This window comes from Achroia grisella, unplaced genomic scaffold (genome assembly GCF_030625045.1).
Source record: "Achroia grisella isolate CSIRO2021 unplaced genomic scaffold, CSIRO_AGI_Agris_v1 utg640, whole genome shotgun sequence".
Lineage (NCBI taxonomy): Eukaryota > Metazoa > Arthropoda > Insecta > Lepidoptera > Pyralidae > Achroia > Achroia grisella.
The window spans coordinates 6,005,889-6,031,871 of NW_026712977.1; the positions used below are offsets into that span (position 1 = coordinate 6,005,889).

The 25,983-nt window shown below is 29.8% G+C and overlaps 1 protein-coding gene across 1 annotated transcript; it reads left to right on the forward strand.

Annotated features, from left to right (window-relative positions):
• The first annotated feature begins 6,711 nt into the window (after positions 1-6,711).
• LOC131849233 (sodium/potassium/calcium exchanger 4-like) lies at positions 6,712-25,758 on the forward strand. Its single transcript, XM_059199260.1, has 10 exons — positions 6,712-6,769; positions 15,843-15,972; positions 16,384-16,602; positions 17,925-18,061; positions 19,501-19,671; positions 20,837-21,056; positions 21,514-21,651; positions 21,742-21,969; positions 22,621-22,722; positions 24,124-25,758. The coding sequence occupies exons 2-10, from the start codon at positions 15,888-15,890 to the stop codon at positions 24,453-24,455; spliced, it is 1,632 nt and encodes a 543-aa protein (XP_059055243.1). The 5' UTR covers positions 6,712-6,769; positions 15,843-15,887; the 3' UTR covers positions 24,456-25,758.
• The last annotated feature ends 225 nt before the right edge of the window (positions 25,759-25,983 follow it).

Sequence of the window (25,983 nt, forward strand, 5' to 3'; positions counted from 1 at the left end):
CCATACTTTTACACTATATTTTAAAGGCTTCGAGTTTGCCCCTTTTCTTTTTGAGCCAATGTCTACGCCTCACATACCTACTAAATAATTATCTAGCTTGTGAGACGTGGACAATGTCTTTTGTAATTACAAATATTATATATTTGTTGTTTAATACCTACTATATATAAATAAGTAAATTAAATGTATAGTATAGAACATCAAAAGATATTTATTGTAAAAGTACACGCATTTTTTGTCAATAAACACTTAATTAAATATAAATCGTATTTTATTTCAATACAATTCCAAATTAAACTGTATAGATATATAAGTGAAATATGGACGCAATCGAGGGCGACAGGAAGGATAAAACTAAGCTTTAATCTACACTTAGCCAAGATAAAACTTATTGTCTTGTACAAGGGAGCTCAAAGACATAGTGCTTGCTCTTTAACTTAGGATATTACTATCAACACTTTAGTATCTAATTAACTACATACTCTATATTTTTTACATTGTTGCGGTCAATACAGAAATTGGATTCATACACTACAGTTTTTGGCTACAAAATCCACGAGAGAACCCTATATTTTGTCGTTGACAATAAATAATGAAAAACTGTCAGTGTGAATGTTTATGTTGTTTGCAAATAAAGGAAACAATATAATACCTGTAATCCATCGCTTAGCTTTAGATACCATAGTATGAAAGATTTATAGTAAGTTAGTGATATTATTTTTATTTACCTATATCAAGTAGCTAGTCTTTTCTCATGTAGTTGGAATAGCATTCAAGGTGATGAGCCACCTTCCCAGCGCTTTGCACATCTCTATATCATGTGACATCCGTGATACTCTTCATGCGTTCCAGAGGGCTAAGATGTTATCTTATTCCGTAATTCAACAGCATAATCGCACCATGTTATTGATACATACTTAAAAAAGCTGTTTTGCGGCGGAAACAGACGAGGTTGAGGTACAGTCTAGTTCTGGTAAACTAGACTAGCTATGTAACTATTTAACTTTGACTCGCAACTATGTCTATGTAATACTTTCCCCACTTTTGCAACATTTCGCATTGATGCAGATCTGTTCCAATTGGTCAATCCCTAATAATAGGAGCGGATCTGCAAAGAATAATATTATATTATAGGGGGAAGGCTACATCCATTCATGGAGTCCATTACTGTCAATGTAACTAAGTCCGGTTAACCTCAACGCGGTCCTGTGAAACGATCGTGCTTTAATTCTTGTTGATATTTTGGACGATACGCTAACTACCTTGATCTTATATGCTCATCTCATCATCTTTCATTAATGTCCAGCGTAAAACGCAGGCCAGTGTAGGTACTATTATCCATTAAAAAAGCCTTCCTCGAGCAATGGGCTATTAAATACTAAAATAAATTTTAAAAACAGATCAGTAGTACCCGATATTACTTACAAACTTTATTATTTTATAATATTAGTATGGCCATGTTATACGTTATCTCGTATAACAGTGTGTTGTATCAACTCTACCTGTCTGAGAATAACTACCATACCAAAGTTACTATAAACAAGAATGCGAAAAGCATGTTAGTGGAAAACTGAGCGACAAACTTCTGGATATTCGTAGTACTAACCATCTGCCCGGCAGCAAGTAAATTTTGTGGAATTATATTGTGTTCAAACTAATCGGAATTTTACGCTAAAGTCCTATCTGTACAGACTAATTATAAATATAAGAATGTACTATCCACTCTACGAATGTTTGACTAGGACATTGACTGATATTGCCCTGATAATAAGAAGCGTATGTATTTGTCCGCTACAAATAGTTTCTTTTGTCTCTTTCATGCCAAATTTCTTGACATGATAGCGCTACGAGGTAATAAATATAAGGAGAAACAATACCAAGTTTGTAATATTGACTAACATTTTAGATATTTGGATTTGAGTAAAACTACAAACATTTTATACTTAATGCTTGAAGATCTATCTCAAAAAGGAATCTACATTGAGCTAAGATTAACGGACTCTGTTATGGAAAACACTCTCTCTTCAAATGTGCAAGTACCTGATATTCGGTAGTAGGTAAAATGCTTACATAATGGCGAGGAAACTAATTTAAACGAAAAAAGCTTCCCGTCAAGAAGTAAACAACATAATGATTTATCTGTAACTAATTTTTCCGGAGTTTATCTTCAACTAAAGGAAAAAGTAATACAAATGTCTTCTCTAGGTGTACGTCCATCATTCCTCCATTAATGTTACCAATTCGACAAACATTGCTGACGAACTACCTACTTTAGTAAAGAGTAAATGAGAAATAACAATAGAACAAAGAAATTTGAAGTCATTATAATCTTCAGCTACTTAATAATTTAAACGTAGTTATAACCTGGACGAATCAATAGTTAGTAGTAATCAGAGTGTCATATACATGTTTAAAACTTAAATATAACTTTACTACAATATTTTTATGCCTATGTTTATTATTATTGATAATATAAAGGTATGTATATTGTGAATAAATTTTTACCTGTAGTAGTCAGCAAATTAAGAGTCATAATAATTTGTTATCACATACCTAGTAAAGTGATATGTAGAAAAATTCCATTACAAAATTTATCATGTCTATAATTTATTACAAACATTGTTAAAAATTGTACTTGGTTTAGTGTTTCCTTTTCTGATTCATATACAGTTATTCTACTAATATTCCTTATCTCTTGATGTGGTTTCTAGTACAGAGGCCGGGAAGAATATCTCTACCTGTCAATGTCTAAAGAAAATTACAAAAATATAGACAGGCCACATAAAAAATGCCATAGAATTATTTTTAAAAGCAGCACAAAAATTAAAATTACAAATATATAACACAAAAGCAGACTTATTTTTTTGAAGGACAAATATGAAGTCGTGCAGACGCCTGCGTTAGCGGAATACTCTGGCGAGGCCAGGTAGGCCAGTACCAGTGAATAAACCAAAGTTACATTATGATATGGATTTTGTAAATTATACATATGTTATGACTAACGCCATCTACTGATATGAATTATGTATTATTCTGGCAGTTATGCAATATTATATATACTAGGTATATGTTTCTACTGTACTGGAATTTAATCTGTGATCAAATGAAAGTGAAACAGTTTATTAAACCGCATTACTTATTAAATTATTTGTTAATCCTGTTAATCTCTTAAATAATCGGATAATTTTATATTTTATTTTTAGTTATCTCATCATTAACAAAATGTATAATTAATTTATGATAACTACGTATTAATGAAATTTTGAAACCTGGAATATAAAGCGTCTATTTTTAAAGTAGAAACACTTCTTGAGAAAACATTTTCAAACACGCTGTTCTCTGTTTCGTTTCTTTGAAAGTTGTTTGTAATTTAAGCGGTTCCCCTTGTGGGAGCAACTGAATTACCATCGGCGCTTTAATAATTAATTGTAGCATGGCACAATATCGTACGATATTATCGTTTTTGTTTTGTGTAAAAATGCTATATAGTCAGAGGCATGAATTATGAATAATAATATATAGGTATATCCTGGGTGTTTCGACTAAAACATATGTGTTGCATTCCCTATACTATATTGAATACACAAAACTATTTATTTTCACAAGTTATTTTTTGTCTACATTAGAGATTGTGTTTCAAACACTAGAAATAATACTGTATTAATTATTCAACATATAATATGTTTGAATGATTAGCGTGTCTAGTACTTATAATGTACTATTTTTGTGAATCTTGTTAGTATTTACAAATACACAGAGATAATCAAGAGAGTTAGATCTTATGACCCGAATAACTACACGCCAGCATAAGTCATAATCAAGGCTAATCTGTGAAATAGCGTTTGGGTGAGTCGGAATTATGAAAATAATGTTGTCATGTCTGAGGCTGGATTATGTATTTGAGAGGACATTAAGATATTGTTATCTACTTAGATATACGTAGGTGTAAATTTGAATATAATTATGATAAACGCATTGATATTATAGTTCATTGTTAGTCACTTCTTATCAGTTATCATCAATAAAAATGATTAAAACGTTTTTGATTTAACGACGAAAGACATTTAATGATAACGCTGTCTATAAGCACTTAATTATTTCATATTTAGTATCTGTTTACCCTGACTTTGGCCGCGAGGAACCTAAACTTATTTTGGGTTTCTCGCTAATTTAAATACTCCATCTACTAATTTAACGGCGAACAATATATAGTTAGCTATATAGGTAGAGATTTTTCATAATCTTTATCTTAACATCATTATATTAAACTTTAATCCATTTTTACGAAAATTACATGGACTATGTAAACTATGGAACGCATTTTTTTTAATTACCACATAATATATTAAAGCAATTATACACACTACCATGCATTTAATACACAAACGTATAGAAGTTTGTGAGTAGGAACTTAATTAATATTCAAATTTGTATTATAAATTAATATGATACACATAATATTATGAAATCGTGAATAGGTGAAAAACGTAAGTAAATAAGTAACTCGAAGAATTAGTAGCATAGTGGAGGGTGATGGTAGGGGTTGATAATAATGGAGAATATTACCGCTATTGCTAGTAATGGAAACCATGGTGGTTAATTTTTGGTGAATTCATCACGTTGGGCTAACTAACCTGACTTTACCTATCTCCATCTTATAATACTCCACTGGTACCAGGGTTAGCGCAGGTGGGTGCATTATTCCATCATCATTCTAATAAAATATATAATTAATCATTTTAATAAGATTCAATATATCTATTCCTCCTATTTAATATTTTATTTTTTAATAAAGTAATACATCTTTATACTTGACTATTGTTCTTATTAGGTACATATCATCATGGATGGCACCTACAAATGTATACACACACGCAGTCATAGGCATAACTACAATAGTTTTTATAAACATGCGACAAATATAGAATGGCTAACGAGAAAAAACAATAATACAGAAAAATAAATGAAGAATGGTAGAAATAAATATGAGTATTAACAGGATACGTGTGTGTTATAAAGGAAAAAAAATCTAACTTCTATCGTCAACTATCCTTTTTCAATTGTCTAATATACCTAGATGTGCCATAACACGGCCTGTGTATGTCGCTGTTATATCTGAGGCTAATATCATGCTTACTATCAAATACTGATATGACACAAAATTAATACAGGACTTGAGTGGTGATATTTTCTATATACATATTTAACGACCTCGATGGTCTAGTGGTTTAACACTCCGCCTTACTTCCGATGACCGCGGTTCATTTTTTGGATGTTTTCTGTGTATAATACCTATGTATGCGTTTACGAAAAAAAAATGTATAAAAAAGCTTTAGCTAGCTTAACTTGGGTTTAGATGGCGCTGTGTGAATTGTCCTGATAGTATTACATATGTATATTCGTTATCGTACTGGATGTGTTAATATTGAAAAGTCGAATATGTGGCGATGTGTAAATTTTCAATATTAACCTTCCATCGCTATTGTGTTAGGGAATAGTAGGGAATCTAAGGAATTTGGCTTAGTGCATATGTAGATGTAACTTATACCTATCACCGACACAAGTTTCATAATATAGTATTTCGGGCATATACCCCAAATCAAAATGTTTTGAACTTTAGTTCTAAATGACAAAGTTTATTATTATATCTTTATAGTAAAAGAAATACTGTCAACTCAAAAGTCTATAAGTTTTGAGTCGATAGTATTTTATTTAATTATTTGGCGACATATTATTATTTAAACGGCATAAAAAAATTGTATACAGTTATATAGTTAATACATAAATTTATTGCAGATTCCAAATCAATACTACGAGGCAAGTTATGAAAATAGACAGCCAATTAAGCTGTCTATTTTCATAGCTTGCCTCAGACTCGCTGCTTCCGGAGATATTTGCTGGTCTTTAATATTTATCTGACCAGTGATTTTATTTCCTATTTTGTACGTTTATTCTTTAATTTTTAGTATCTAATCTAATAGTATCTACTTTTGTGACAATAGACAAGTAACCTATCTTTACCGTTGCAGCTAGACGTTAGTGTCTAAAAACAACGGTTCCTAACTATTAGGTCGATATGTATATCAGGTGGGCTGTCTAATAGTTTACCATTTATAATATTTGAAAATAAATAAAACATCCAGCTTAGAATAATTTTATTAATGATATTGACCTTGATTGCCCATGATATGACGACAAATATGATTAAAATATTCGCATACTTTGTTTATTTCTAATCATAAGTGTAGTACTTATGATTTAAAGTAAATGATAACAAATGTCTTGAATGAAACTAGATAACTATTCAGGTTTACTATATATTTATATTATATCGACCAAATTCAAGACATAATGTTTATCATTAAAATAATTCGTGAGGATAATTAAAAAGATTAGTGAAATTATTTTTACAAGTAAGTATTTCTTAACGATTTTTATATTATTGTCATTAAAAACAAAAGTAAATTTATATATTTTTTACTACAATACCAACGTGATGCCGAATAAAAAAATAGATTGCTACTTTACATATACGTAGAAATATATAAATTAAATCTACTAATCACTATGCCTTATCAATTAAGATTATCTCCTTTAAAACCACTGCAAATGATATCTAGCTTTCAGTATTGTATACGAGATCTGATTGTAGAGTGGTAATGGTTGAATTGAAATGTTAATTAATATATTAATGTTATTATATTAATTTCATAAAATTTATATTGTGCTCGTTATCATTTATTTCTTGGAGTAATTATTTAAATATAATGTGAGTATGCTACTGCTTTTAGCTTTGTTTTGTTAATATAAAAACGAACAAAAATATTTCTTTAATTATAGTGCCATTTTTACAAAGTTGGTCCGGGTATTTTCGTAGTTCGTTTCGTATTTCCGAGTCTTACGATTAAGCTAGTGTGTGTGAGAGTGTAGTTATTCCATTCATCTAGACTAATCTAGAAGACTAAACGCAACTACGGCTGGTATTCATAAAGGTGATCACAGGATTTTTATTATAAAAAGAGTAGGTATGTCGCTTTAGAAATGCTATTGCGTTTTTGGTGTGTAGAATTCGAGATTTTTATCATGCTAAATGCAAATTTATTTCGTATATTTCTTAGAAGGTAATGATAATTATATGGTTCTTGTAAAATGTATTTACGTGCTAATAATAACATTTGCTGTGCGTAACGCGGGCTTTAGTATTTTTTATTGCATCTCATCATCAATGAAATATTATAAATTAGAAAATATACTTATTTACTTCTAGGCTTGAACGCCTCAGTCCACTATCACAAAGTAACATACAGTTAATGTTTTGTAATATCCTATAAAAAAACTTTTAAATTAAGTTATTATCTAAAAATAAGTACACAAATTATTAATATATATATATATAGGAAAATAATTAATAATATATATAAAAATACGAAAATGTTCTTATTGGAATTTATTAGTGGTCTAATAAATCAATATTTATAGTCAGTAATATAAATTTATATATAATATATTTTAAAGATTGTATACATAGTTAAGTAATGGTAAATACTCATATTAAAAAAAAGTATTAAGATTTTAACAATAGTTTTCAGTTATTAAGCAAATGAATGCAAATGTAAATATTTTTTTGAATTTTGATACTTTTATTTAATTTATTTCGGAGTAAGTAATGATAATTATATGCTTCTTAAAAATATATTTACCTTAATTGTATTTAATTGTTTTCATTTATTATTAAGTATACAGCTAAGTATATATTAGATATGTCGTAATATTCTTTAATTTGATTTAACACGGCATAATTAAAGACAGCACTTTTTTATATTTATTCTAATTTAATATCACCTTTTACCTGCCTCTACCATGATACCATATTAGTTTAGAAGTAGGCTTCAAAACTACGTTCATATTTTGCATATATTATATTCAATATATTTGCACATATGTATTTATACATACATACAGGTTAAAGGGCACCCTTCTTTTTGATTTGTATGTGACATTTCGATAAAAGTGAGTTATCTGTATGAATCACCATTTTATTTAATGTTAACTTGGTAGGTCATGCGTTGGAGTTGTTGTAGTAGTAGGTTGTAGCAGGACAGAAATCTGGTATAAAATTGGAGCAGGGGATTGCTTCGGAGATCACCTCGTACGTAGCAAAATTATACTTACAATTAGTGTAGTGTACAGTAGCCTTGCTTATGAAGTTAGTATCGAGTGTAGGCCATTTAACCTCAAGAAACCTCGAGGCCAACTGCCGGAGTCATGGGCCGGACCCATGACTCCGGCAGTAGGCCTCGAGGTATACCGAGATGTTGTTGGAGTTGGTTAGTATTCCCCGCTCCCACCCTCCTATTTTGGTGGGTTGAAAAATTTCCACACATAATATGACATAACTTTTCTTCTTTCACTTTATAGGAATATATCTACTAGTTCTATTCGATCGAATTCATCGAGGTAGAAACTATGATCCAGTTTGTATCTTAGTACTCTAATCATTACATATAGTAGTAGTATAAAACAAAGTCACTGTCGCTGTCGGTCCCTATGTATGCTTAAATCTTTAAAACTGCGCAACGGATTTCGAAGCGGTTTTTTTAATAGATAGAGTAATTCAAGAGGAAGGTTTATATATATAATACATGTACACACCTGCAAAGCTGGGGCGATTGACTAGTAAATAGTAATAAAGTAAGTTGTAAAATCCCAAACCATAACTACAATTATACTTTCTAATTACTTGTTGTAGTACTTAATTCTGACTTTCACCTTAAATGCAAATGTTTAATATTAAACTCGATACCGCATAGCAAGACTAGACTTACGCGTTATATTTAAAAAAAAAATTGAACTACTTATTGCATAATGACATTAGGGATAATGAAGAGTTTATTTCAGTTATCTATTGGTAATAGAGTTATTTGTCAATATAAAACATTACAAAAGTTGTACAATCTGTCCCATTTCCATATGTTCCTTAACAACAAGAGTAAATATAATCAATTGCTCTTTATGATGATAAGTAATATATATACTTGAAAAATACAATGGAACTGTAATCGTTTTTTTATCAGTTGTCGGTGTTCATCTATCAAGTTTCGAGTACTGAGTACATATAATCAAAGCATACGGCATGACGGTATTTACTCACAATGAAGAAAGATATATTTTTCGGATAATAACCGTAATAAATATTTATTAATGTAGTGATTAGTAGACCTAAGATATATTCAATAATATTTACGTTTTTTCCCTAGCGCTACATATGCATAAATGCCCTTACTAGTGTGTCGCGTAGTCTTATTATTATTTTTAATGTCATAACTCAAACACAAGTAAATTTGTAATAATTAAAGGTTAAATAAATTATTGACATAACAAAATACCGAAAGTCATTTTAATAAATATGATACATATATTAGCAATTTTATATCTGATAGGTCGTTTTATCAATAAATAATTAAATTGCATTTATTTCTCATTAATTCTCATTAAATGGGGATCGAACAAAATGATGGCTTTAGCCAAGGTTTGGACCTTTATCTATGCCCTCAGACTGAAGTAGGGTACCTAGATAAGTCAAGCAAGGAGATTATCTTTTATTATCCATTATTTATTATTCTACAGACTAAATAAGATTCTCATTTATGCACTTCATGCTTAATGTTTATCTTACAGTACAATACAGTACATCCTGTATCCTTTGTATTCTAGGAGAACTTATAGACACAGGCAATAAAGATTTTATTTATGCGTATTAAATTTTATAATGATCATATTAACATTATAAAAAATCTTATTTTCAAAAGAATATTAGTTATAATATGAGCTCGTCGTGATTTCCTTCGCAATACTTTGATCTATGTATAATAATGATTGTAAAATTAACCTATGTATATAGATTTACTTCCACCAGACGATCAACGGACCTACCCTATATCCTACTATAATATCCGTTTTCTTTAAACATCCTCATTTTCAAAACATAGATTTAATCGGTATTAACAAGGATTAGTAATGATTATAATGTTAAATTTTAGCATTTAAATTATGATTTAATTTATTTGATTATATAAAAATTATTAGAGATAAACGATAACAACCGGACTTTTCATCAATATCGTGTAACGATACACCAATGACCACACTCGGTGAAGAAAAGTCGATAACACTCTACATTGGTGTTTCCTTATATTCATTCTTGTCAACTACATGCTATTTTTTTCATTTTATAATTGCATTATCGAACATATTTTGTCAGTTGTTATATTCGACGTAGAAGAGCGCTTTTACTTCTTTTTTATAATTTCTAGAAATGTTCCTTTAGAAATTTCTTTATTTATCGTTTATCGTCCTTTCATTCACATATTAGGTATTGACTTCATTAAAAAAATTATATAGTCGTCTCAATTAAGAGTATATTCCCTTATTTAGATTAATTTTAATTACATATTTACTTATTGGAAACACTAATATAAGATATTCACATATGAATTTAGTGAATTAGATAATCCTATGCAGAATTTTTGCAGTGCTTATATTAATTTGTCAATTTGCATATTGAACGTAAGAATAATAAGTAATATTGGACTCTAGAATCAATTAGATATCATATAAAGAGAAATTATTTATACAGTCCAATGTACCTGAAAAAATAATATAATCAGGAATATTAAAATCTCCACTAATAAGATAGATTAGATTATTTTTGCTGATTAATCTTAGCTCTGCAGCAAATATGATGAACGACTGCTTACTACAAATGTAATCTGCTAATAATTCTATTAAATTTAGATTATGGCTAAATTGAAATGAAATAACTACTAATATAAAATAAAATAAAATATATATATACTGACCTATGTAACATAATAAAAGAATTGATGTCAATAAATAAATAAATGAAAACCTTACCATTACATTATTTCCGATGAAGCCTGTGGATTGGTGAGATTAGAGATGATTATGGCAGGTACGTACAATTGGGGAGGTTTCATTACACATGCAATGTAACTCTTTAACTTGTACCTATTCAGATTATTAGCTTCAACTACGACGACCCTTTTTTTCGAACTAATGCTATTGGCATTTTAATTATTTTATTCTAATGCTGTTGGCCGCGGATGGGCTTTATGGGTTCACAGAACGATAAGGGGCGAGTGCAGATGGCACTCCAAACCCGCGAACTTATAGGCCGGCTGAAGGCAAACTTGTGCCTGACGAATACGATTTTATTCTGAGGATTTTGCTAGAGGTTCGAACCTCGGCTCGGCAGTTTAAATTGGTCTGTTAGAGGAGCGACCGTGGGCGTTGTAGTTGAATGTGCAGGCGTCCGGTAGATTGCGCTGTATGGTGAGGTGTCTTCGTCTTCGCCGGCGAGGATGGCGTCGTATGCGTGCGTGTGTGATCCGTGTGATGGAATGGTTCACGATCAGATCACGATTCAGTGTCGGATTTTGCAATAAATGAAACAGCTTTGGCGGCATGGCTCGTCGTGACAGAATCTGAAATATGTGCAGTCTCGTAAGTAAATAAACAGTAGAGTCGAATATTAACTCAATTACCAATCGATTTTGACAAACTAGCTAACCTATGTAGAAAAAAGATAAGTTTGAAGATATACATAATATCGTATAATACTCCTATTTTTCACGTTTCATGTGATAATGGTTAAATAATAAACAATTACTTTTGCACTTATTATTTAAATTGTAGTATAAACCAACAGTTATTTACTTGTTACAAAAGTTATGTTCAATTGCCACCATGTATTATTCAACGGTATTTTGTTTATATGTAGCATGGCATCTACATCAGATTTATTTTTATAATCGATAGTGACTACTTCTACTTCAGTAATGGCTTCACTAGGGTTGTTACTGTTTTCTTGAGGTTTACATTATTAAAATACACCAACTAAAACTAAAATCTTTAATAATGTATATGTACTTATCTAGATAGTCATCTATAGATAAATAAACTACTTGTTAAATTGTAATTTATTTTTTTAGTACAATGTTGTAACTAATACATTACAATACATTGTATTAATAACATGTTATAATAATGAAAAAGTGTAATATCAGTAATGTATTTCCTATATACGATTTTACTTTAATATCGTACTTACATACAATGACATTGAACTCTTTGCCTCTGTTTGAATTACTAAGAGCAAATGAGTGAAGTAGAGTTCGCCTATGATACTTTAAAATCAAATCGACATGTTTCGTTGTTGTGAATTAAAACTTTATATAGATTAGAAATCTGTGGTCGCCGAAGCTATTAGTTTAATTATAGATGACTTTCGAAATCTACGTCATTGATATACCTATCTATGTGGATGCTATCTGAACTAAACTAAGTGTAAATTAGCCACGCTTTTAATAGTTTCGTATAATTAGTAATAACATCAATGCTTCTGATTTTCGAGGTTTGTTTTATCAATGAATAAGAATGAAATGGTGCACCCAATTGTGTTAACATAAAACTTAGCGGGGCACCAGTAGAGGAGATGGATGTGATGTCTGGTCAGTTAGCTATAGTGATAAGTTCAGAAGTCATGAATCACAATGGTTTCTGGGATCAGATAGGGAATTCATGAGTATGATTGTTTGTATATTACTGTGTATTTAAATATTTATCTCTGCTGGAATTAAATGGCGTTGTGTGAATTGTCCAGGGTTATTTTTGTTATTATTATTATTATTATTTAATAATAATAATAATAACAAAAATAACCCTATTATGTAATATTATCTTATTTATGATCACGAATAAAATAATATTAGGCCTTATTATTATTTCTACGATTTTAGAAAAGTAAATCAAAATAAACAATACCATAGGGACTGGTCTGCTCTAATCACTATGACTGATTTCCTCTTATTAATTGTTTAACCAGTTGGTTATGTATTCAATATTTTTTTCTTTTTGAGTATTTAATTGAATTAGTGCTAATCGGTGGTTTGTATTCACACACTTAAACTTAAATTGTAAGTAAGAATAAATTATTTAAAAGAGCAACACACAAGTTTCTTGCTTGTTCTTCTTGTGATGAGACAGCATTCCGAATGAGCGGTAGATTAAAAAAAAAATGTTATGACTATTCAAAAGTGCTTCAATGTAAGTTTATTTGAATAAATGATTTTCTATTCTATTCTATTCTATTCATAAAGAAAAATTTTCAATTGATGTAATTCAAGTGAAAAGATATACTATATCACCATATATTATTTAAAACACTACATAACATACGAAATTTCAACCCAAGTCGAAGGCGAGGGCTTAGTAAAGTTAAGTGTGTTAAATACACACGCATATCGTATGACGTTTTTTATCTTTAATCTAAAAATGTGGCAATTTTTTAATTTATTTCAGACTAGCTGTTCCCAAGACTTCGTTCGCGTGGAATTCAAGTTTATTTTTCTAAGATAAAAGTAGCCTAAGTTACTCCTTATTACATCAGCTACCTGCCAAAAAAAGTCCCGCCAAAGTCAGTCCAACCATTTCAGAGATTACCCGGAACAAACAGACAGACAGACAAAAATTGTAATAAATGTTATTTTGGTATTTATATTCATATACATGTAGTAAAAAACGGTCATTTCAATATTACAAACAGGCACTACAATTTTATTTATATGTATAGATAACGTTTTATTTCCGTAGTTGAATCTAGAAACATTATATAAATTTTTATCCAAATAAATACGATTTTTAACATAACTATTGAATTTACACTGTATGATTAAAACGAACACTTTAGGAAATATCTTATTTTTAATATTGGACCCTTGCAAAATTGGGGCGGGTTGCTAGTGTTAAATAAACTCAATCATGAAACTGTGACAAACGTAGCTTTCCTGCCGTTTTACGTTTTTAAATCAGCGCGCTGTCTATTGGCTAAGGCTCGGTCAGTTCGAAATTTGAAAAATTGCAAAAAGTACAGTGGTTTTGGAATACTACTTGAATACTATTTGCGTTTATAACTACGTTTTGTTTATATATAAAAACGGATGAAATAAGATGCAAAGCGTATTAAAAAATACATTATTTTATGAAATATGAATGTAAAATTAATTAAGTTATACATGGTAGTTAATTAATACCACATTAAATTTCCTTGGCCATAGAAAATAAAAAAGAAATATGTATATATAGAATTAAAATTGGCGGGAAACTGAGGACCGATTTGGACCAATAGGAAGAGCTTATACTTTTTGCATGAATTAAAAATAGACCGTACAATCTACGTAAGCCCGAAAACGTAAAAAGTGGGAAAACTCGAACCGTGAAATATTGGTGAGGTTTTTCTGATTTCATTGTTCTGATATGAATACACACAACAATACACTATTAACAATATTCTGTCAATGAAAATTTATATGAATACGAGTATTGATTGAGTCATTTTTAAGATACCGAATCAAGACAAATATAATGAATAGTTTATTAATTATCGTAAATAGTTACAGGGTTTTACTATATTTTTCAGCTAATTTAGACGGATTTAGCTAGTTAGTTGGACATGTAAATACAATGAAGCTGACAAGTAACACGTGGTGATGTGAAGCGTATCCTAATTAGTTTAATATCATGGTTATATTTCAGTCACCTATTAAAATTTCATTTCAGATATTATGCGCATTCGCGTAATTATATTTCTATTGTTCAACTTACATGCTATTTAGATATTATTATAATACTAGTATAATACTAGGATAAAGCATTATTATGATAACAAAGACACTGATTATAGATGCGGAATTAAATAATTTAAGGTAGGTTTCATTACATAAAAACATACAAAACATATATTAGGATTATACATATACATAAATAATAAATGAACGTGCCATCATCATCAACTTTTATTATATTTCAAATTAAATGAATTCAGTACGATTTAGATATCTAGTTTTTATGGATGAGAATACGAATCTAGGAGCTTGTGCAAAATTTATTAAAAGTTATTTTACACTGAGTCGTGCATCTGTATAGGCCTAGTATTCTATCAATAGAACATCGTCAAAATATTACTGTTTATTTCATTATGTCATTTAGCTGATTGAAATGCCTACTACATCGCCTCGCTATATATATCGGCTTATATATAGTAATACATAATGAAAATCTTAGTAAGATTTTAACTTAGTAGCTCCTCTCCATGTGAATATGTATAGCTATATGGACTTAGTGATTTCTGTACAATAATTAATTTGTATTATCTGGTTGTTACTGGTGTGCTAAGTGATTAATAAATATCCTCTCTTTTAGATTGGGACATATACTTATATACTCTCTTTTGATGTAAATGATTTTACCACTATGTGGTTAATAGTATTTATTTATATATAATCAGAGTAGGGCCAGGTCCTACTTTTCAAACACATAACCCTGAATACTTGAGTACTGATGGAATTATGAAACTAAAATATGGTGTTTGTAATACAGCAACTATCAACGTCGTATTGACTTCCCCAATTCTGCAGTGTAGATGGTATCTACGAACTACACTACTCAGTTACTACTTGAGTATGTCGTGATGTATTTACGGGATCATAGGATCGAAACGGGTTTTTGCCCATACGCGCGTTCTGGTGTCTATTCAGCAATCATGCTGAAGAGACACCAGAACGATATCACTTCTATCTAATGCTTCTTCTAATGCTATCACTTCAAAGTCATATTATTGAGCCCTTAAGTGCTCTGCGGCCGAGTAATTCTATGATTTCATTTAGGACTTCATTCTCCACGGTTTGATCTTTAATATCACCCTAAAGAACCGAAAGAGCACGTCTTTACAATGTGTGTATTATAAAATCATGTTTTCATTTTAGATTTGTGGAATAAAAATATTTCGAGTACAACTGAAGACAGAGAAAATGCTTTTGCAAGGACAAAGTGTTATCGCCTACTTGAGTTTGATTCTAGTTTGGGTCACTTTCAGTGATGCAGCGGAAATACTTAGTAAGTTTTTAATAATTCTCGAAAATACATTTTGAAAATAAAAAATCATTCAGCATTAAAAATATATTGACAGTACAAATGACTAAAGTTAATTACGCGAAGTGAATATTGAAGCGCAATATCTATATCTACATAATTGGCCCATGACAGTGGCGCATTGACAACAAAACATGTGTAGGCACTTTCTCATTAGATTTAGTAGAGGCGTCATTTTGGACACTCTTATCATATATGTGATTGCTAATCTGTATCTGAATCTGGATTATTAAGGGAATATAATGATTGGTCCATCGTTAGTTATCAGACTATCTAAAACTGAGCTACATTCAGAAACAAAGTTTCTGCAGTACAACGCACAGACTACACGTGTTTAGCGATCATTTCATTCCATTAACAAATGTTTTGTTACAGACGCAACCGAAGATTTTAACAATTTATTGATGATCAATAGAAATGGTGAATCCGTATATATATCATATGAATTAATGAACAAGTTGACTTTAGAGCAGGAGAGTTGGCATCTGAAGCCATGGTTACGAACAAGGACTGCGGTATTAGATGGAGTTGTAAATGATATTTCTTGTTTCGAAGACCCTTCTAGTAATAATTTTCCTGAAGGCATATTTGATGGTAAGATTTACTGGTAATACTTTAAATAATACATTTCGTGCGTTATTATTCAGATTGTTATAGTTTCATGGCTCGATTGCTTATACTGCACTGCTATTATCTCATTTTACTATTGTTTACACTAACAAGTGGGCTCATATTCTCGAAAGAACATGGGTCTGATTTTATAAATTAGGCTGCTCTTCGAAGTGATTACAATCATACCCTGTAATTTTACTGTAAAATTATCTTTACAAATTGAAACATGGCACAAAACAATTCTTATGCTGCCTATTTTTTTAGTTCTTTGATAATAAGTTTATATTTATTGGCCGATACGAACACATATCTCGACCGCCGTTATACGAACCTGTTCTATGTCGTCGTCATAATAATGAGAAACTCCAATTAATTTATTACTTGTGCATTGTTTAAGAATCCATACGTAACAAGAGTGAAAAGAAATAGAATATTTTTATTTCTTCTGTTGGATGCAAATATCTACATAAAGTATTATGTTAGATTAAATCGTTGTAATTTAATTTATCTTGAGGAAGTCGAGAAATTAATTATTACAAAAATTTTAATTGGTTTTTAATTAATATTAGAATTAGATAATTTATAAAGCCGAATCACACTTGTTACGTTGTATACTTAAAAATAATTAATCTATTCGCGCACAATTTTTTTTACTTTCGTAATGACTTGTTATGTGTCAATTCTGGAGACCTTTGACTCATTCATGGGCCAGCTATTTATCGACCTGATCTATCTGATTGTGATAGGTCTTTGTCTAGGTCGTCTAGATTTATCGAACTTACCCTAGTCGCATTATGACAACAAGTTGAAGTTAATTTTTTGAATAATATTTACATATAATTTTCTTGATCATTTGGGAAAGTATGGTAATTATGATACCGTTGTGTGGTTGAACGATTATTAGGTGCATTATCAGCATAAGAGCATTTACCATTACAATGTATAAACACGCACAATGCAGACAGATCACTTTTCCACATTAGTTTGGCTACAGAATGTTATTTGTAATCCATGTTACCACAAGTGTTCGTATTGTACGATAAATGAAAGGCGTAATAGTAATATGTTGATATACAGTGCTGAGCCAAAACTACGCATTATTGTTATGATAGCATATTATATAAAACTTATTGAGTTTTATATAATATGCTATCATAACATAACAATATCAACTTGAAATTAATTTTATAATTTAGTGCATAGTGATGATCAAGAATAATACATGTTTATAAGTTTATTTCTATTTTATTTTTTAGTGAATATGTGTTTATAGTAACTCTGTATAAAAACGCTAATATTTTCAGAGGACCAACTACGGAAGGGGGCGTTTTTGTTATATGCATTATTTGGAATTTATACGTTTACATTATTAGCAATTGTGTGCAATGACTACTTCATTCCGAGCGTAGAGTTTATATGTGAAGATTTAAAAATACCGCAGGTTAGTTATTTTTGTTTCCTGTACTTAAATAATTATGAAGGCAAAGCACCTTAACTCTTATGAGAACTAATAATACGTGAGGTTATGACTATAATACGTTCATGAACTTAAGAGCATGGTAAGCATTGTCATTAAGGAATTCGGGTAGAAAATTCTCTATGTTAAAGTTTCGATAATATCATGCTACCCAGTTTGATGTTAACCTCAAATTAATAAAATAATTACAACTGACAATTTTTAATTACATCTCATTTCTAAAATACTAACTGAACCTGCGAACGTTGTTTTGCCTTATAAATTGAACTCGCTATTAAAAAATAGGGGTTGGTGATAGAAGGGTGAAATTTCAGGCTTGTGTGTATTTTTAATTCATATTCACATTATAATAAAAATAAAAAACATATCCATAAAATATATGTTAGTGGTGAACAATCCTTATTACTTGTAGGATTGAATAATTGATAGTAGCCGATTCTCAGACCTACTGAATACAAAATTTCATAAAAATCGGTCAAGCCGTTTCGGAGGAGTAATAGGAGTAATAGTTCTAAATAGAAAAAAGTAGTTTCACCTGTATCCGTTATTGAGTTTAATATCGCTTCGATTATTATGCGTAATAATTAGATAAAATATTACAGTTCTTGAAGTAGATACCTTGCATAATTAAGATATGTTGACACTGATTAGGTACTTAATGATAAAGAAAACAAATGGATTGTAAATCGATGTAGTAGGTTGTGTACTGATTTGAGGCCATTCCTTTATATCGATACCAGTGATGATGTAGGTATATGGACGGATACCTAAGTTAATCTCGAACTATATATTACTACCTATGTGATTTCTGTATTACATATATAACACTGTATCTATATGAAGAACAATGAAGCTCATATAGCCCTGGGGGAAAACCAAGCCTGCCTTATAAATCTCACAACGAATTTAATCAAATGGAGGTATACTCGTAGCGCAGTAGGAAACAACAATATATAAGTGAATAGAATATTATTATTATAAAACGCTACGCTATACAATGAAATTATGTTGATCAGTTGTATCTACGACATCAATAAAGTAGGTAATATAACCAACTTTCGTCGTTTTGAAATTTAGACAACTATCTACTTTATTTATATTGAATTTTTGTTACCAAAACGCTCTTATGTTATGCGATATTTTGTAATTATACTAAGAGAATAAATTTACTTCAAAATAAATACGAGTGAATCACCCTTATCTCTTTTTATGAATTCATATAGTCTTGGACATATGATCAATTTAATCATTTACTTTTAAATATAATACACATAGTATATGTTATTACAAAATATCAATGACCACTACACATATCCCATAAGAGATTACTTGATTGTATAAGATATTTTAGGTAAAGGTTAAAAAACGAAACTTTTATTTAATAATATTTTTGTACATTTCAGAATGTGGCAGCGGCTACATTTATGTCCGTGGCCACTTCATTTCCAGAGTTTTTTGTTAACGTAATATCAACATTTCTCACTGAATCTGACATGGGAATAGGAACAATTATTGGATCTGCAATTTTCAATGCTCTCGGCGTTGGTGCCATAGGCGGTCTAGCCGCAGTACATGTAAGTTATAAGTTATTGTTCTTTAGACCTATTTAGAAACCATTTTTTTCTTTTATAGAAATTGAATGGCAAACAATATTTAATTGATGATAGTATCTGATGGATAAGTGTTAGGTAATTTTCTTCTTATCTTTTAAAATATTAAAGTCTCTAGTGATACTACTCGTACATTGTTCTTCTGAAGAACTAAGATGTTATGATCCGTAATCTCACGATTTCCCTAACTTATCTCATCCTTCAAATGACTTTAATAAGCAAGTTGCTTGGCTACTGAAATAAGTGACACAGATAACTTAACTAAGCGGACGCCATTATTTTTTGTATAAAGTCGAAAATAATTATATAAAACAACATTCAATGCCTAAATTGAAATAAATGTTTAAATAGGTTTTGTCTATAAAGTATTAGTATACTTTATAGACAAAACTAGTCACAATTCAATATAAAATAGTTTATCTCTTAACTAAACCTACATTTATATCGTTATCGCGTACTATATCTAATACTCTAGTAGTACACGTATGATATAGTCTGTACGGTTCCCATAAACTGATAATATGTCATTGTGTGTAATTACCGGTGTACATTATAATATTTTCCATTCGTTGTTGACACATAGATAATGGTTCGTCATTTTATTGAAAGTCACTTACTATATTTTTGATTACTTGTTGTGTAAATGAAAATATTTTATTTATTTACAGTTTACAATACTTAATTATTTAAAATATTTTCGCTGTTTGAAAATTTTACGTACAGTTGCATTGAGGTAGGCGGGTCAGATATTGCAGTGAAATTACTGGGTATGAACACATGCAGGTATGTGTAATCCCACACACATCAACACATAATAATATGATGTTCATTTATACAATTGAGTGTTATCATTTACCGTCAGATTACAAGGAAAAAACTATAGTAATTAAAGTTATATTTTGTTCAAAATGTTAAAGACCGCATGCTCACCGGATGATCATCCGTCAATTTAAATGAAATAAATCTCGGAGTTAAAATTATTGTACACTAAAAACATATTTAATAAAATAATATACGTATTTAACATAAAAAAATGCCGGTTCCTATGTGATAAAGATTTTTTAATTCAACGTGTTAAAAACAAATGCTTTTTAAGACAATAATATATCGATTTTTTATTTTCTCGCAGTCAATTGCAATCGAACCTCAGCCAGTAACTAGAGATGTTATAATATATATGGTCAACGTTAGTGTCCTGGTAATATTTGTGTGGGATGGACAAATTGACTGGTACGAGGCAATGGTACTGGGCATACTATACATTGTCTACTTTGTGATAATGTTTAACAGTCTAAGACTATTTGCTCTTTTCGACAAACTATTTGGAAAATGTATTCCTAAAGGTTCATGTAAGTAATTCAATTATAATATTAAAGTATACATTTTTATTAACTATAATCTTGTTCTGTATTAGAAAAGGCCGCGCCTTATTTTATGTAGATATATATTATTATTATATGTAAATTTATTGTAGTTAATAAAAGAACTCACAATTTTTTCTTCGGGGAGTTAGGGAAAAGGATAACCAACTGTAAAAGTATTGCTTTCACTGGAATATTAGGCTTCATTTCACATTAATAATTTTCTAGCTATACAAAATATACTCAGATACCACCAGCTCATGCTATATAAAAAAAATATTCATACAAAACCACACTTCTCTGTCTATATTTGTATCAAGTATCTACTCGTATGTCTTAATGCACAAAAATAATTTATTTCTTTATTTAAAATTAATGTACGCAGTACAGTATGATTTTACAGTAGAAGTTATTTACCTATATATTAATTTTTATATATTTTCAGCCTCTGTCAATACTATTGATACATCTCTTAACGAAAATAATAACAAATCTGTTGAGGAAGGATTTGATAATAAAGAAGGCGAAGCCAATAAAACAGTCAATGGATCTACCAACGATAAGGCTATAGCTGCTGAAAATGGTAATGATTCCATTTATAATACAATAAGTTTAATCAATTTGTATGAATAACAATACATTTTTTACAACTAATTTTGTTTATATATTTTAGTTGAAGAAACTGAGTCGAAACCACCGACAAGTTTATGGCGATTTCCTAAAGAAAAATCGTTGATTAAAAAAATATGGTGGCTCTACACTTGGCCGCTTAAACTAATTCTCGGATTGACTATCCCTTCGCCTGTGAAATATAGAAAATTATATCCACTGGCATTTTTCATGTGTATCGTATGGATTGGAATAAATTCATATTTCGTTACTTGGAGCATGACTGTTATAGGTATGTTTTGTATATACTCGTAGAATATAAAGGATAGAGACTAGCTGCGTCTCTGACTCTTACCTATAATATCTCTAAGTGAAGTCTACCACACACAGTTTTATAGATTGCCTTACAGATACAGTGATACAGATATACTTTTTAGTTAAGAAATATAAAAAAAACAGATAGCTCGTTATATTTAAGTAAACAATATGTATGATGTATATTTATAACAGGCACTAAATGACTAATAGTTTAATACCGGAAAGATTAAAATGTGTGCTAGATATAAATTTGTCCAATTGTTGTTTATGGTATATTGACTATAATAATTGATATTATGTATATACCATATCCATTTATTAATTAATCAACAGATTTTAAGTTTTGGTCTGATATTTTATTACATACGCTAACGTCAATTTTACTAATATTATAAACGCGAAAGTTTGTGACTATAGATAAATGTTTGTTATTATTTCAAGTAAAAACTACTAAACAGATTTTGATGAAATTTTACAATAATATAGCTTACACATCAGAATAACACGTAGGTTACAATTTAAAAAGATACTTTGTAAATTAGTCAAATAATTGTAATGCAGTCGAAATTGCGCGGGTCAGCTAGTACAAGATATAGTAATTGTATGTTGCAATATTTCATTTTAGGTGAAACCTTCTTCATTCCTGAGTCAGTGATGGGAATGACATTCTTGGCATTCGGCGGATGTTTACCAGAGGCTTGTTCTATATTCATCATGTCTCGACGAGGTATATATATATATATATATACATATTTATGAATTATATTATAATGATATATTAGTATTCTGGTAGATTAAGGTTTATCTAGAATATATTATGACTAAAATAGTATACACTTTGGATTGGCGCGGATGTTAAGTAAAAATAGTCTCATATTTATATAAGTATATTGAATATTTATAAGCGATCTACGATGCAACGATCTAGGAAGCGATCTAGAGTGCTTCTCATAAGGGCTTCGATATCGCCTTTGATTCTAGTATCGCATGACCGTGGAGACTTTTTATATGAAAATTTAAATCTAGTTTCACAAAGTTGATCGTTATCTTACAATAATCCTACTTGTCGTTTACCGAATTGTAGAGCTTGCTACAATACCCGTATGACATAAAGTTAGTCAGTAGCTAATATATGTAAAGCGGAAAATTCCACAATACCGTTTTGATATGTCCTCAATAAGTATCTAACATTAACAAAATTAACAGATAATTTCATTACCAAAGCTTTTAGCGAATTTATTATAGCTCTATACGTTTATATTAATATATTTATTGAATTACTGCATACGTAGAATTAAGTAATTTCATGCAGTGATGAATGTCAATGCATATGATATTGAATTTATAGAATATATTGTTACTGTTGAAATAACTTTCATTTATTTTTTACAATTTAACTTACAATTTTACATAATAATTTTGATTTTTTATAACATTAGAATGGCTGACAGTATTTAAATCATATTTATCCATTGTCCAATATATTTCAATTAATAGATAAATATATATATTTTATGCGTAATAATAATATAACCTCATTATAATGTGTCAAATTCCAATATAAATTGGATATGCAATGTCTTATGTATTATATCTTAGATAAATGATGATAACAATCTGTGATGTATATAGATAGTATGTTAGTACACAATTTTATTGCATTCCTAAGAATGGCTAAGGCGAATATTTATAATGATGTTTGACTGCGAAGTTTCAAATTTATATAAATACCTGCGAATTGATTTAGAGGCGTTATGGAATTTTAATAGATATTTGCATAAATATGTTCGATAAAACAATGGCAATATTCTGCGCATGCTTTGTTATTTTTTTTCTATACACACATCAATCCCATATTATATTTCCAGGCTTCTATCTTATTTTCCACGTTTTTATTTTACATTTTATATCCATAATCTTACCTATAATTTTTCTTTAACCTATAAACTACTAATTACCAGGTGTACCTATTTATTTTTGGGCTTTCTTAGTTTATATTTCTTCTATTATGACATTTTTACATTTTCCTACATGGCAGTAGTCTTTGCTCTATATATATGTGGTTATATAGTCCAGTAAGAATGTAATGGATAGTTTTTGTTAACAATAAGTATTTATATTGTTTCAGGCGAAGGCGGCATCGGTGTATCGAATGCGTTGGGCGCGAACTCTTTAGCGATATTGTTTGCATTAGGACTGCCGTGGTTGATCAAAACTTTGGCAAACGTCGCCCAAGGTGCCGATCAGACGGCCATCTTAATTAATTCGGCTGGAATTGACTTCATCGTGGGCTCCCTGCTGGTGGCTGTCACATGTTTATGGATTACTTTATACCTTGGAAAGTTTAAATTAAGAAAATCTGTTGGAGCCATATTAGCAATTCTCTACGTTATATGTATAACTTTCGCGATTCTTGTCGAGATGGGTGTTATTTTTGACAGGGGACTCGAAAATTGTTGATCCGTGCGGCTCGTGTTGTAGTGCGTCGTTGATTTCTAACCACTGTTATTAGTGTGTTATTTACATTAACATTGTGTGGCAGAACATTACAATTAGACAAAACTTGGCTTGAAGTGTCAATTGAATTGTAATATTTATGATTTTAATTACAAATATATGTGCAGTAATTAATACATACACCCAAAGCAAAGATTGTTTGTGATTACTTTTGGTTGTTATAGTTCATATGTCTACTTAAGTACTATTAGGATGAATGACTTATTGCATTTGCGCAATGCCCATAATAATGTCGAATTGGATTGTGATTGAATTTGGATGTGAAATATTGATGATGATCTCATCAAGCCAGGTCTTTAATGGTGTTGGTAGAGAAAACAAGTATTTTTTTTACAATTTGGAGTTATTTGATTAATTTAATATGAAAATTCAAAAAATATATCTACAAATATAAGTAGCTTTCGAAATAAAAATAATAGTATGTGAATATACGTACATATACTAAAAAATTACAGAAAAAAATACTGATTATAAATGTCACATATGAAGTCAAATATATTATAAAATAGGATCATAAGACGCTGTTAATTTTATTTTATATATTCTACAGCACCGTTTTAAATATATATCTTCAAATATTGTGATTTAGAATGAAATGACAATAAGGAGAGTGTCAATGATGTCTGTGATGTTAGAAATTAATTTAGATCTGAAATGCGATACGTATCGTATATACGAGAAATGCATTAGCGTGCATAAATCATTGAGGTATTATGCTCTAATGTAAGTCCTAGAAAAGATACATTTGCTATAAGTGTCTCTATGGATTGCGGCATCAGTGCCGCTATTATACTCAGTTCCTAGACGCTCGCTAGTGTAGTCGCGTCTGAAAAATAAACGTAATCTGAATAATATTCCGTGTTGTGTAATAAAATATAATACATACATATATACTATAATTCAAGAAATAATTAAATCAAAAAGAGTAACTGTTTATTATGTTCCCTAAGACTCGTGGCGTTTGTTGTTATTCGTTGTTTATATTTGTCTTTTCCTTTATATACTTTTAGACATAATACCTCAATGTAGGATCAACAAATTTGTGTTATGTATATAAATCTATGATTAGTGATTTTGAAAATGTATGTTATATTTGTTCCACTTTTGGTTTAAGTTGTCGATTGCTTAACCCCTCTTTCCCTCATGTACATAAAAAGTGGATTTAAATTGGTTACTACATAATATACTACTTATTTATTTACATATTCGTTTTTCTAATATACATTCTTATATACATTAACGAAATAAGAGTATGTAAAATTTAAGTAAGTATGTATATTGGCTTAGACAGAAATGATTAAGATAAAATTCCAATTCGTAACCAGTGGTAGTATTTAAGTAAGGAAACTCTAGAACTTTAACTAATATGTCTGTAATTTTGAAAACTAAAGAAAATATGAGTAACTTGATCAATTTATTGCAAGTAAAAGAATTTTCAGTTTAAGCTAGTATATTAGTACCAATATTTTCA

Excerpts from the sequence above, each read along its gene's own strand:
- LOC131849233 (XM_059199260.1), top strand. The coding sequence starts at position 15,888 with ATGCTTTTGCAAGGACAAAGTGTTATCGCCTACTTGAGTTTGATTCTA. Across the intron at positions 15,973-16,383 it reads TGATGCAGCGGAAATACTTA|ACGCAACCGAAGATTTTAAC; the intron begins GTAAGTTTTTAA and ends GTTTTGTTACAG. Across the intron at positions 21,970-22,620 it reads TTGGAGCATGACTGTTATAG|GTGAAACCTTCTTCATTCCT; the intron begins GTATGTTTTGTA and ends ATTTCATTTTAG.